The 12,677-nt window shown below is 40.5% G+C and overlaps 1 protein-coding gene across 8 annotated transcripts in view; it reads left to right on the forward strand.

The window, feature by feature from the left end:
- The window catches only part of VEZF1 (vascular endothelial zinc finger 1), a 16,617-nt gene extending 6,702 nt beyond the window's left edge, over positions 1-9,915 (forward strand). For 4 of the 8 annotated variants that reach the window (XM_078374104.1, XM_078374105.1, XM_035301126.3 and 1 more), the window contains 3 exons: positions 619-802; positions 2,172-2,336; positions 6,557-9,915. In XM_078374104.1, coding sequence (XP_078230230.1) covers positions 619-802; positions 2,172-2,336; positions 6,557-6,984 — 777 coding nt within the window. In that variant the 3' untranslated portion in view covers positions 6,985-9,915. Of the gene's footprint in view, positions 1-600; positions 803-2,171; positions 2,337-6,556 lie in introns of all 8 variants that reach the window. The other 4 variants (XM_078374102.1, XM_035301127.3, XM_035301124.3 and 1 more) reach the window with 1 other exon arrangement.
- Positions 9,916-12,677: the final 2,762 nt, after the last annotated feature.

The following is a 12,677-nucleotide window of genomic DNA, read 5'->3' on the forward strand; positions in this document are numbered from 1 at the left end:
AAAATCTCTTCTGGTTAACGATTTTATTTGACATCAGTTATGATAATGAAAAGACTAAGAATTTTGCTAAATCAAATGACTGTTTAAGGTATTGGTAATTCTAGTTTGTTGCTGGAAGTCTTTTAGTCCTCCTTTCAGTTAAGTTTGTTAATGACTGATTTTATTAAGTAAACGACTTGAATTCTAAGAAAGATCTAATTGAAGGAAGTGAGGGCCTGCTTGTGTACCAGGCTCTTAATCCAACAGAACTTTTGTGAGATAGATAGTATTATCCCCATATTACAGATGAAGAAACAAATTCAGATAGGTCAACCAACTTGTTCAACATAATGTTGTTTAGCAAATTGTGGAGCTCAACTTAAGCCTAGGTTTAACTGACCCTAAAGCTTATGTTTTTTGTGCTACTCTGTGTTGATATATTTCTTCCTCCGAAATGGAAGAGTCTAAAATTTATCAAGTGTTTTATTATGATTATGATTCTAGGTAACACATGTAATTAAAATTCAACTAGTTGTCAGCTTGCTGACATGGATAGGGTAATGCATAGAATATAACGTACTTTAAAATGAGTAGAACAGGATAGTCTATATTTAAAAAAAGTTTTCCTCCCTCATGCAGACGTGCACTGCTGCCTTTGCCACCAAAGACAGACTGCGGACACACATGGTGCGCCATGAAGGCAAGGTATCTTGTAACATCTGTGGGAAGCTCCTGAGTGCAGCATACATCACCAGTCACTTAAAGACTCATGGGCAGAGCCAAAGTATCAACTGTAATACATGTAAACAAGGCATCAGTAAAAGTAGGTGGTGCTTCAGATTTCATTTGTATTTCAGATTGGTGAAATATGCATGTTTTTATAATGTATCAAAGGTATTAATATTCACCTTACATGTTTCCTCCTATTGCCAGTGTGTGCAAACAGGCAACAATGGAGAGAGTATATTAGTGTCAGAACTATTCTTTACTTTCATGTATGCAAACAGCGTTGATAAGCCAATAATAACCTTTAAGATGAAAGCAGTGTTAATAAGCTTGCTTTTCAAACCCAAATCTATAGAAAAATGAGATATCCTATCCATTTGCAGGGTTAAATGCTTTGCTTGCCTTAAATTCAGAGTAGAAGATAGAATACTTGGATTTACCCAGGCATTTTTTTTAAGATTGCCTAGAAGGCGGCATTTTCCTGATCCTTTATTCTATTGTATATGTGCTTTGTGCAGTAGAAACATCAAATTTTTAAAAACTGTGGCCACAAGAGAATGGGGAAGAAAGCTTAATGTGTGTTTATCTGTTTTTGCTTCTCTGTAAGTACATTGGGTTTATTATCCAGTATGTTGTACTTTAACCCTATAAACATTTCTTTTTCTTTTTTTTTTTTTTTTTTGAGACCCAGTCTTGCTCTGTTACCCAGGCTGGAGTGCAATGGCATGATCTCAGCTCACTGCAACCTCTGCCTCCCAGTTTCAAGTGATTCTCCTGCCTCAGCCTCTCAAGTAGCTGGGATTACAGGTGTATGCCGCCATGCTCAGCTACCTTTTTGTGTTTTAGTAGAGATGAGGTTTCACTGTGTTGCCCAGGCTGGTCTTGAACTCTTAAGCTCCGACAATCCACCCACCTCGGCCTCCCAAAGTACTAAGATTACAGGTGTAAGCCACCGAACCCAGCCTGTGAACATTCACTTTTAGTATGCATTATTGTGGTCAAATAAAAAAATACATTAGATATTTTGTTGAACGTTGATTATTTCATATTAATATTATCAAACTTCCATTTTTAAAGACACCTGCTTTTTTTGACACTTGTTTTTTTATAGCAAAGAATTATTTTCTCTTTTATATTGATTTCCACTAGTTTCCTAGATTTTTTAGTGCTTGTTTATTTTTATTTATTTATTTATTTTTAAGATGGGGTTTCACCATGATGGCCAGGCTGGTTTTGAACTCCTGACCTCAGGTGATCCACCCACCTTGGCCTCCCAAAGTGCTGGGATTACAGGCGTGAGCCACCACACCCGGCCGAGTGCTTGTTTATTTTGACCAATATAGACCAGAAGCAAAAAAAAAAAAAATGCACTTATTAAGAGCTACAGAAGCATGAGAAGTCAATTTTGAAAAAATGGCAACAGTTTTACAGGTAAACACAGTGTTTCTGGTTTGTCTTTGTAATAGCATGCATGAGTGAAGAGACCAGCAACCAGAAGCAGCAGCAGCAGCAACAGCAGCAGCAGCAGCAGCAGCAGCAGCAGCAACAACAACAACATGTGACAAGCTGGCCAGGGAAGCAGGTAGAAACACTGAGACTGTGGGAAGAAGCTGTTAAAGCAAGGAAGAAAGGTAAGGCACGGCTTCCAGTGTTGAAAGTGTGGCTAGAGAAGTGTTTTCATTTAGTATGTCAAGTGATCAAAGTAGAGAAGCCACAGTTTCAGGAAATCTAGCTTAATGGAAACATATAAATAGTACATGCTAGAAAATATCTGGTAAAGTATAGTTATAGGCAATAAAGTGTCCAGATAAGTTATTACTTGGAATTAAAAATTCTCAGTACTTCCTATCATGTTCTTTCTTTTGATTTACTTTTTGTTTCAAACTTGGAGCCAAGTTTGGTCCTTCACTGTCCTCAGAGTTGCATTTTTATATTCAATTTGATGTCAACCTCCATGCCTTGTGGGCCTTTTTCTCCTTTTCTAAAATACTCCCACTTTTAGAGGTGGATGTCCTTATGTATATGTAAGTTTATTTTCTTACACCTGTGCTGTTTTTTGCTCTTTAGTGTTCTTTTTTCATTGTATTATTTATTACATGTTTCAGATTCTGTAGTGCTGATGTCTTTTCTCTTGGTCACACCCTTAATCTCCTTCAGTCTCTATCACTATGGTAGGCCTTAGTTTAACATGTCTAGTCTTCTGCTGCTGAGGACTTTACTGTAATTGTTCAAAAATTTTAAAATGGTTTGCTTTTCTCTCGTGTATATCGGTTGGAGTATTAGTTTTCAACTTATTTTGCAATTTACTAGTACAGCTTTGGCTTCTGAATTATTGTACAGCCATTTCAAATGAATCATTTTGTCAATGTACCATGAGCCAAAGGACAGATTTGTAAATTTCTTCTTCCTCCTCCACCCCTGCCAAGTCTTAATATGTTAAATGTTAAGAAATCCTCTATCTGCCGGCTCCTCTACATGTAATTCCTTTGCTGTGTCATTTCTCCCATTTTTTGCTTTCATGTAGTGTGGCTGTTCCCTTCTTCAGAGCAATCCCTTCTATTTTTTTTTTTGTTTTGTTTTTTTCTTTTTTAGACAGAGTCTTGCTCTGTTGCCCAGGCTTGAGTGCAGTGGCGTGGTCTCAACTCACTGCAGCCTTCACCTCCTGGGTTCAAGTGATTCTTGTGCCTCAGCCTCCCGAGTAGCCAGGACGACAGGTGTTTGCCACCACACTCAGATGATTTTTGTATTTTTAGTAGAGGCAGGGTTTTGCCATGTTGGCCAGGCTGGTGTTGAACTCTTGACCTCAAGTGATCCACCTGCCTCAGATTCCCAAAGTTCTGAGATTATAGGCATGAGCCACTGTGCCCAGCCACAGTGATCCCCTCTAAACCTCCTATATTTGGATAAATAAAAGGAATAGTATTCTTTTTTTTTTTTTTTTCCCTGAGATGGAGTCTCTGTTGCCCAGGCTGGAGTGCAATAGCACTATTTTGGCTCACCGCAGCCTTCGTCTCCTGGGTTCAAATGATTCTCCTGCTTCAGCCTCTTGAGTAGCTGAAGTACAGGCATGCCTGGCTAATTTTGTATTTTTAATAGAGACAGGGTTTCTTCATGTTGGTCAGGCTGGTCTCAAACTCCTGACCTCAGATGATCTGCCTGCCTCGGCCTCCCAAAATGTTGGAATAATCTTGACCCACCATGCCCAGCCAGCATTCTTTTTTCATATATTTACTGGCATTGGAAGAAAAGAGTTCAGTCCATATAGGCTTTCCACCATTCCTCAGGTGCTGTTTGTTCCTATCTTCCAACTGAAGATTTGTCATTATTTTAATAAAATGTTTTGGCCAGGTGTGGTGGCTCACACCTATAATCCCAGCACATTGGGAGACCAAGGTAGGAGGATCACTTGAGACCAGGAGTTTGAGATCAGCCTGGGTAAGATGGCAAGACCACGTCTCTACAGAATCTCAAAAAAAAAAAAAAAAAATTTAGCCGGGCATGACAGTGTGTGTCTGTAGTCCCAGCTACTCAGGAAGCTAAGGTGGAAGGATTGCTTGAACCCAGGAGTTTGAGGCTGCAGTGAGCTACAATTGTGTCACTGCACTCCAGTCTGGACAACAGAGTGAGACCCCCATCTCAAAAAAGAAAAACAAACAAACAAAAAAAAAATATATATATATATATGCTTTTGTGGTAGGAGAATGGGGAGATGGAATTGGCAGTGAGGAGGAAAAAGTATAGCGCTATGACAGTTGCGTAGTGGGTTGAAAGTATATTATGAAGGGTATTTTACTTAATGGAACAAAAGTATTTAAGTCATAGTAAAAGGACACTGTTAGATTAGAAAGAAAACAGGAGGAGGTATAGGGGTTAGCAGATAACAGAGTAAAAATTATTTGGTGAAAGCAGGGGGAGATATCCTCCCAGAACCTCAAAGTGAATTGGCTTTCTCTCTCATTCTCTCTCTTGCTGTACTCTATTTGGTATTGTATCTCAGTTTGCTTGCACAATAAGACTTGATTGTTTAGCTCATCTTCTGACCTCCATGAAACAAAATGCTATTGTATTCCCATTCATAGCGTGAATCTCTCTGGAAGCGTTAGAAACCTCTGTATTCATAATAGTAAATGTCATATTTTAGGGGAGAAGAGACTCTTGACCTGAAAACCTAAACTTGAATCAACAGTGTTTCTAAATATTAGGCCTAAATAAGGTAACGTAAGTTTATAAACCTGATTGACAATCATATCATCTAGGGAGTTTTTAAAAAATACACATTTCCCAAGTTCCATCTAAATTTCACTATTGATTCTCCTGGGAGTCCTTTGTTGTGTTTTTTTGAAATCCACTGGATAGTTGATTTTGGTAATCAGCCAGGTTTGGGAATCCCTGATAGCAAGAATGATGTATGCCAAAGTTAGATTGTATTGATCAAGGAAGGGCTCCTTGACTCCAGGGTCTCCTGCAGTGATCTGACCTGTGTGGATCATATACAGATCTCTATCTTTAGTTTGAATATATTTCTCCATTTTGACAGCCAAGTCACAGCCAGCCTACCCATCATTTTACTGCTGTTTTCTGGTACACCAGCAGGTGGTGCTGAATTTTGTTGAGGGGTGGGTTGGGGGGTATCACCTTGAAGGAGTTTTCCTTAAGTAGTGTCTAGACCTGGCTCACACCTTAGTCCCAGCACTTTGGGGGGCTGAGGTGGACAGATTGCTTGAGCCCAGGAGGAGACCAGCCTGGGAAACATGGTGAAACCTTATCTCTACAAAAAAACACAAAAATTACCTGAGCATGGTGGCACGTGCCTGTAGTCTCAGCGGCTTGGGAGACTAAAGTGGGAGGATTGTTTGAGCCTTGGAGGTTTGAGGCTTCAGTAAGCTGTGATCACACTACTGTACTCCAGCCTGAGCTACAGAAGGAGACTCTGTCTCAGAAAAAAAAAAGTGTCTAGATTTTATTGGATAAGAAGGACCAGGGTCATCTAACTCACTGCAGAGTCTCCTTGCCTAGTTAGTTCTCCTTGGTATGCTTGATGGTATGTGTAATATGTGGAGTTAAAAGATACTAGGAGTAAAGTAGGTGATTGTGTCAACATCAGAAACAGAAGAAAAAATGGGAAGAGAACGTGAACTTATTGAGGAGTATTTTTTTTCTTTCCTAATGCAGTTAAGAAACATAACCAGAAACAGTAAGATTATTTAACTGAAACATATTTCTAAAACTGAAACAAATAATACTAAAATAGCTTATCATTCCCTAATTATACATTTTAAAAACCTTAACAGAATATGGCTTTATGTCTCAAGCTTTAACATACTTAGCGAGTATGCACCCCTCTCTCTGCTAGTTATAGTGTGCCTTATGAGAAGATTTTTCTGATTATCTGTTACTGTGTAACCATTGGCCCAGCTCTGTGTAAACAGGCTCTTTAGCCTGGCCTGCTGGAGTTTGGGTCTTCCCAGGAAAGTTTTTAGAACTCAGAGGAGCTGCATGAAGTAGTAGTGAGAACACTTAGCCCTGCATTGCAGAAGTTAACTGATCCTCTCAGCATCACTGTGAGGTAGGTAAGTAAATCTGAACTTGAAACCAAAAGAGCAAGGCTGAACAAGTTGCCCAAGTCCTTGCAGGAGGTATAGCATCAGAAAGCTGATGATACACTAGGATCCCTGGCCCCCTGGCTTGAGCTCAGAAAGATCCTCCCTTCTGTTGACCACTTGATAGAAAACTGGAATTTGATTTATTAATTGTTTGACATTTTTGATGAAAAGAAATTGATTCAGAAACTGTTGATGAATTTTGCTCACTCTTTTGAGAATCTAAAGACCCTTTTGTCTTCTTATTTTAGAAGCTGCTAATCTGTGCCAAACCTCCACGGCTGCTACGACACCTGTGACTCTCACAACTCCATTCAATATAACATCCTCTGTGTCATCTGGGACTATGTCAAACCCAGTCACAGTGGCAGCTGCAATGAGCATGAGAAGTCCAGTAAATGTTTCAAGTGCTGTTAACATAACCAGCCCAATGAACATAGGGCATCCTGTAACTATAACCAGTCCATTATCCATGACCTCTCCTTTAACACTCACTACCCCAGTCAACCTCCCCACCCCGGTCACTGCCCCAGTGAATATAGCACACCCTGTCACCATCACATCTCCAATGAATCTGCCCACGCCTATGACATTAGCCGCCCCTCTCAATATAGCAATGAGACCTGTAGAGAGCATGCCTTTCTTGCCCCAAGCTTTGCCTACATCACCGCCTTGGTAAACAGTATTATAAAATCAAAATATGGGTTAAAGTAAATATTTACCAGCAACTTAACTTTTAGTTGATTAAAGCAAAGAGTAAACCATGAAATCGGGAGATTTTATTACATTAGTTAATAAGAATGTGGTAGCATTTTTCTCCAATTTGGCTGGGATTATTCAAAGTAGGGTGTGTATGTAACTTATCACTGGACCACTTTAGTTTAATCAGAAATTCCTTTTAGCTGACAACATTGCTTAAACAGGATAGTATTTGGCAAAATGAAATGCCAGAATTAAAAACAATCATAAATAAGTAGAACCCACTTCAAAATAAAAAAAAAAACAGCATTACTATTTCTAATCCCAAGAAATCACTTTATTCTAAGCACTAGCGGAATTCTTCTCCCTATACAAGGTGGGTGGCTGATTTTAACCTGAAATTCTAAATCCACGGATTGAGAGCTAGTGTAGAATTGTCTGTGTTTATTGTTTTTATGAGTAAATACATGCATTGTCATAATAAAATGCATTTCAGAGAATATGCATTTTACCTTTGGGAATATGTTAATTTCAGGCAGCATTCCCTATGGGAAAGGTGATACCAGCTCTGATATGCAAAGCATATGATAATTTATCATTCTAACTTCAACATATAATAGGGATTGTGACCTGATATTTGGAGATGTAAATATTGTTCAGCATATTAATCCCAGTGAAATATAGCATTGTAGTTTACTTTTAAAAAAAAAAAAAAAACATAAAAAAAATCTACAAATTGTGTTTTGCTAAGAAAAGCCTCAACTGACAGAGGAGAAGTCAAGTGTGTGGACAGGCAGGCTCCTAACAAACAGGCCGATGGGACTCCTGTTTAGGAGCCAAAGAGTACTTTGGAACAGTTCAAATATATTGCTTTAAATTGGAAGACGCTGGAGGCACTGGGATGTGATATGCCCCTCTCTCCCCCAATCAGAGCCTGTTGATGTTACAACAGGGACAGATGTGTTAGTTGCTCACTAGAGTTTATGTCTTATATTAAATTGTATACAGTTTTTATTCTAACCACTAACTAGGTAGTATGCCCCTTCAGAACATGCAGAGTGTATCTTTTTTTAAATTTCTCCTTCCGTTTCTTAATCAAGTATCATGCAGATTTGTTCAGCTTTGTAAATATGGACATCACTTTTTTTTTTCTTTGAGAAAACACTTGTATCAGCTTTGTGGTGTTTTCAGGGAGACAGCTGTCTGCACTCCCTGTAGAAACCCAGCAATGATTGTGCACGTTGAGACATGTGCTTTTTATTTCTTAGCAGGATATTTTATCTCTGTACATAAAGTAGAAACCAAATGGTAGGGAAACAGAGAGTCTTGACACCATCATGCCACACATTGTTTTTAAAGCATTGTGTTAAAAGAGTTCACTAAAACCAGGACGCTGTGATTTTTGTTTTTTTAAGTTGCAATATGTTTTTGGTTTTTTCATTTTTTAATCACTGCAGTTAAGCGAAATGGAAATTAGTTGTGTTCATCTTGCAGAATGTTTGCAGGACTGACTATCAAACTGGATGATTTCCGTTTATACCCCACTGTGTCAGTTCAAGCATCAAAATACCTTGCATCTGAGGCAGACTTCCTACATCAGGGACAGGTATCTGTATGTCATTATACAAAACAGTTCTAGGGGGTTGATCTACATAGTAAAAAAATAAATAGTACTTAGTGTAAAATAATTTTATAAATGATCTTTTGTACTTTAGGACATTAAATTGTACAACTTTTGTATATATAAAAGCTTAGGAACTTTCTGTTTAGCAGGAAGGCAACACATTCCTACACTTTTAATGTATATGTTTGTTATAATGTCCATGTAAACATGCCCTATGTTTGTGCCTTTTAATTAGTTTGTCTCAATAAACAATGTAGAGAAAAATATGTAGCTATGACTTTGTTACAACTGTTCTTATCCACAGTACAAAATGGTTTGTTTTTAATATGTAGAGCATTATGTGTGGACTACTGGAAGGACTCGTGTAGGGAAAGCCCAAGAATGACCTTGCTGAGGCCTGGATTGGGAGCACAGTGGCCACATCTGGAGGAAGTCTGCATTTCCTGGCATGCAGACCCAAAACAGTTCTGGCTCTGCCTGCTGGGATCTGTTATCTCTGGTGGGCTGGCAGTTATAATCCACGATTCAGACAGCCCAGGCTTCCTCCACAGTGGTCCAAGGAGCAGTCCTCAGTGGGGGCAGATGTGGGCCCTACCCCTAAGCTAGAATGTGGTTGTCAGAACCCTGAAAGTATTAGTTCTTAAGAAAAAAAAAAGGATATATACTAGAAATAATTGTTTTATCAATTCATTGTATAATAAACAGGAGTGAGACTTCATTGTATGACTTCAGTTAAAATGCTATTTTGTATGCATTCTTTATTCACTTAAGAAGCTTGTCTGCAATAATAAAGCCACGTCATGTCTTCTTTTGGGAGGGAGAGAATTGTGGCAGGAGGGGGTTGTGGGTGGGCCACTGAAAAGGGGGGCCGAATAGGTTGTGTGGTGAAATTCTCCTGTGTCTTGGAACTGGAATTGAGTTTCAATGTTGATGAACTGATTCAACCAGGTGTTGAAGGCACGACGGCCACTGCTCTAGGAAAAGGCAGAGTATGCTTTTCCCTTCTGGTTGTAACCTGGTTGAGAGCTTCCCCTTTATCAGATTGGCAGCTAAACAGTTGTATTAGATAATCCTTGAATCTGACATCCAGCCTGTTATGCTCTGGGGCTCGCTGCTTGGCCTGCGTTTGCTTTTTATTGTGTATTCATTCCCCTCCTACAGTGTGCTCCTAAATGAAGGTTTCTATGTAAGCAGATGATGATTTTACCTGTCAATACCAGCACTGTATTACTAACATGCAAAATACTGCAGATTTATTTTGAAAATTAAAAGTTAACCAGTCACAAATGTTATGATGGATTGCTTAATACCTCAGAAGCTTCATCAACTTGCTCTGATCATAGGAAAAGTTTTGAAGTATTATCTTTTCAGGTGTGTACATCTCAGTATTGGGCTGGAGAGAGAGAGGGAGGGGCCAGTATCAGGCTGGTTGGAGGGTGGAAGGGCACAAGACTGACTGCCCTTGGTAGGTGCATCCTTCCAAGCAGATCGGGTAGGCCTGGAGGCAGTGACCACAGGTTTAGGTCCCCATTCTACCCAAAAGAGAAGATGGGTTTAAAACCTTTCTTCTCATGCTCTAGGACCCAATTTCCTTAGTTTAAAGGGGCTTTAAGCTAAGTCCCTTGCCCATTTGTGTTCAACTAGATTTGTTAGAAGTCCAGTGAGGACCAACAATGTGCCAGGCACTGTTAGGCACTAAGGGGCATGAAGAAGTGATTAAGACATGGTTGCTGCCTCCAAGGAGGCTGTTAGGGGAGCTAGGATGAGTGATGGTATCACCAGACAGCAAATCAGGATGAATGTGACACTTCATTCAGTGAAAAAGTTTTGGATGCCTACATCTGTTTTATATAGAATTGAGGCTTTCCAAACTTCCTGTGATAATTGCTTTAGTCTCTTTATTGACTCGGTGAACACAGCTGGAGGAAAGTGTTCTTCGTGCTGTTTTGGTCCTGGGAACAAGGGAAGTGTTATTTCACTGAGTTGCCAGTTAATCATGCCAGTCCCAGCTGTACAGGTGTCTCCACTTCTCAAGGGGCCCTGTAGTTTGGTCCTCTCTAAACAGACCTGGGTTTAGGATATAGAGGGGATAGTGGAAGTTTTCACTTCAATATCCTCAAGAATCATTGGACAAAAAGTCCAATCTGTTTATGGGACAGTAATCAATTTTCCCTCCCTTCCCTGATAGGTCTGGCCCTCAGTCTTACCCTTTTTCCAGTTACTCCTTAAAGAGCCTTGTAGCCTGAAAGAATGCCATTTGTCCTGGATTTGGGTCTATAAATCTCTCCCACAGCTGGCCTGACATTGACAGATTACTGTATAATCTCCCCTTGTGAAAATAGGCGGCTGGCAGGTCAGTGTGTAATGATCTAGGGCAGAATACTGAGTGTGCATTAGTCCAGAGTCCAGCTTCTCCTGGATGCCCACCTTTGGGCAATCTAAGGCCCATGTAGTTTCCAAGAAAGGAATGAAGGGTCATGGGCTTTCCTTTGGATCTTTGCATGATGTAGCCCTCTCCTTAGACCTACCCATTATGGGTTGGCTAGTTAGCCTTCCTCTTCCCAAGATAGGTACTTGACCCAGATCTTGGCCCTGGACTATGAAGGTCAAGTACACATCACTTTACAAAAACCACCCTGGATCACTTGAGGCCAGGAGTTCAAGACCAGCTTGGCCAACATGGCAAAACCCTGTGTCTACTAAAAATAACAAAAATTAACCAGGCATGATGGTGCATGCCTGTAGTCCCAGCTACTCAGGAGGCTGTGGCACAAAGATTGCTTGAACCTGGGAGGCAGAGGTTGCAGTGAGCTAAGGTTGTGCCACTGTACTCCAGCCTGGGCAACAGAGTGAGACTCTGTCTTAAAACAAATGAGCAAAAAAACTGCCCTGATAATTTTTACCATGACATAGGAGAAGGAAGTTTTATAACTTCAGATTCTCTATCACTACTGACTTGCCTCATAATTTCAGAAATTTTCTTCATCCCTAATTATCTTAAACTGATATCCCATTCCCTCCCAACCCCTAAATATCTCTTTCAAGATTATATAAAATAAGAACTTAAAATCACGACTCCTTTGTAATATATGTAACTGTTAACCATGTATGAAGAGCTCTCATTAATGGAGTTTCCTCAAAGTGAGGTCCACCTGCATCTGGCTGTGTCAGAAACTAAAGAAGGACATTTGAGGAAAATGTTCTGTTCTGTTAGTGAGCTATTCTTCTGGCATGACAGCTGAGAGAATGAGGAGGTCAATGGGAATGAAAGGGAGGGATATGCCCATCCAGTGACTGGTCCGGCAGCTCTCTCTGGCAGTCAGTGCTGAGGCTAGGCTGGGACAGATGCACCAATTCTAGAGGCCCCCATGGAGAAGAGAGCCAGCCTCAAAGACTGGGATGGGAAGCCAGGTCTTTGCCAATCTTAGGGACAAATGAGGACTGCCAGGGGCATATTGTCCCTACAGAGTCAGCCAGATAGATCTGTTTTGAAGGAGCCTGGATCCCCAAGGCCCTTGCTCATGAGCCAAGGGATTCTTATCTTTGTTAGTGGTAGGAAAAGAGCTAGAGAGAAATCAATCTTGCATGTGTACAAAGGAAGAAAAAGGGAAGTCTTGGAGGTTAGAAAGGGGCTAAGGAAGGGAAAAGAGACATTTTGGAGGAAATGTCCTTGTGCTCTACCTGTGGCAAGACTCCCACCCTGACCAGCCTCTCCATGCACCTGCCCTGGGCTAGACATGATTACTCAGAGGCCTCGGAGACAGGCTGCTAGTCCAAGCCAGCTGTGATGATTTTTCTTTCAGTCAACGGGCAGGAAAAAAGACGTGCTTTTCTTGACCAAAAGAGAAAAATCAGTAGCTGAAGAAACAGGCAAGATTCAAGTATTAGAAGTGGGGACCTGGTGAGCCGCTTCTTGCTGGAAGAAGTGTGGTCCTACCCTTTCCTGAAATCTCAGCGCTCTGTCCCAAAAGAGCAGGTCCTGATTCCAGGGCAGCCCTTTCACCGTATGTAAGTTCTGTCACTTTGTCAACGCCAGAAGCTCTGTGGCT

The sequence above is a fragment of the Callithrix jacchus genome, chromosome 5 (assembly GCF_049354715.1).
Source record: "Callithrix jacchus isolate 240 chromosome 5, calJac240_pri, whole genome shotgun sequence".
Taxonomy (NCBI): Eukaryota; Metazoa; Chordata; class Mammalia; order Primates; family Cebidae; genus Callithrix; species Callithrix jacchus.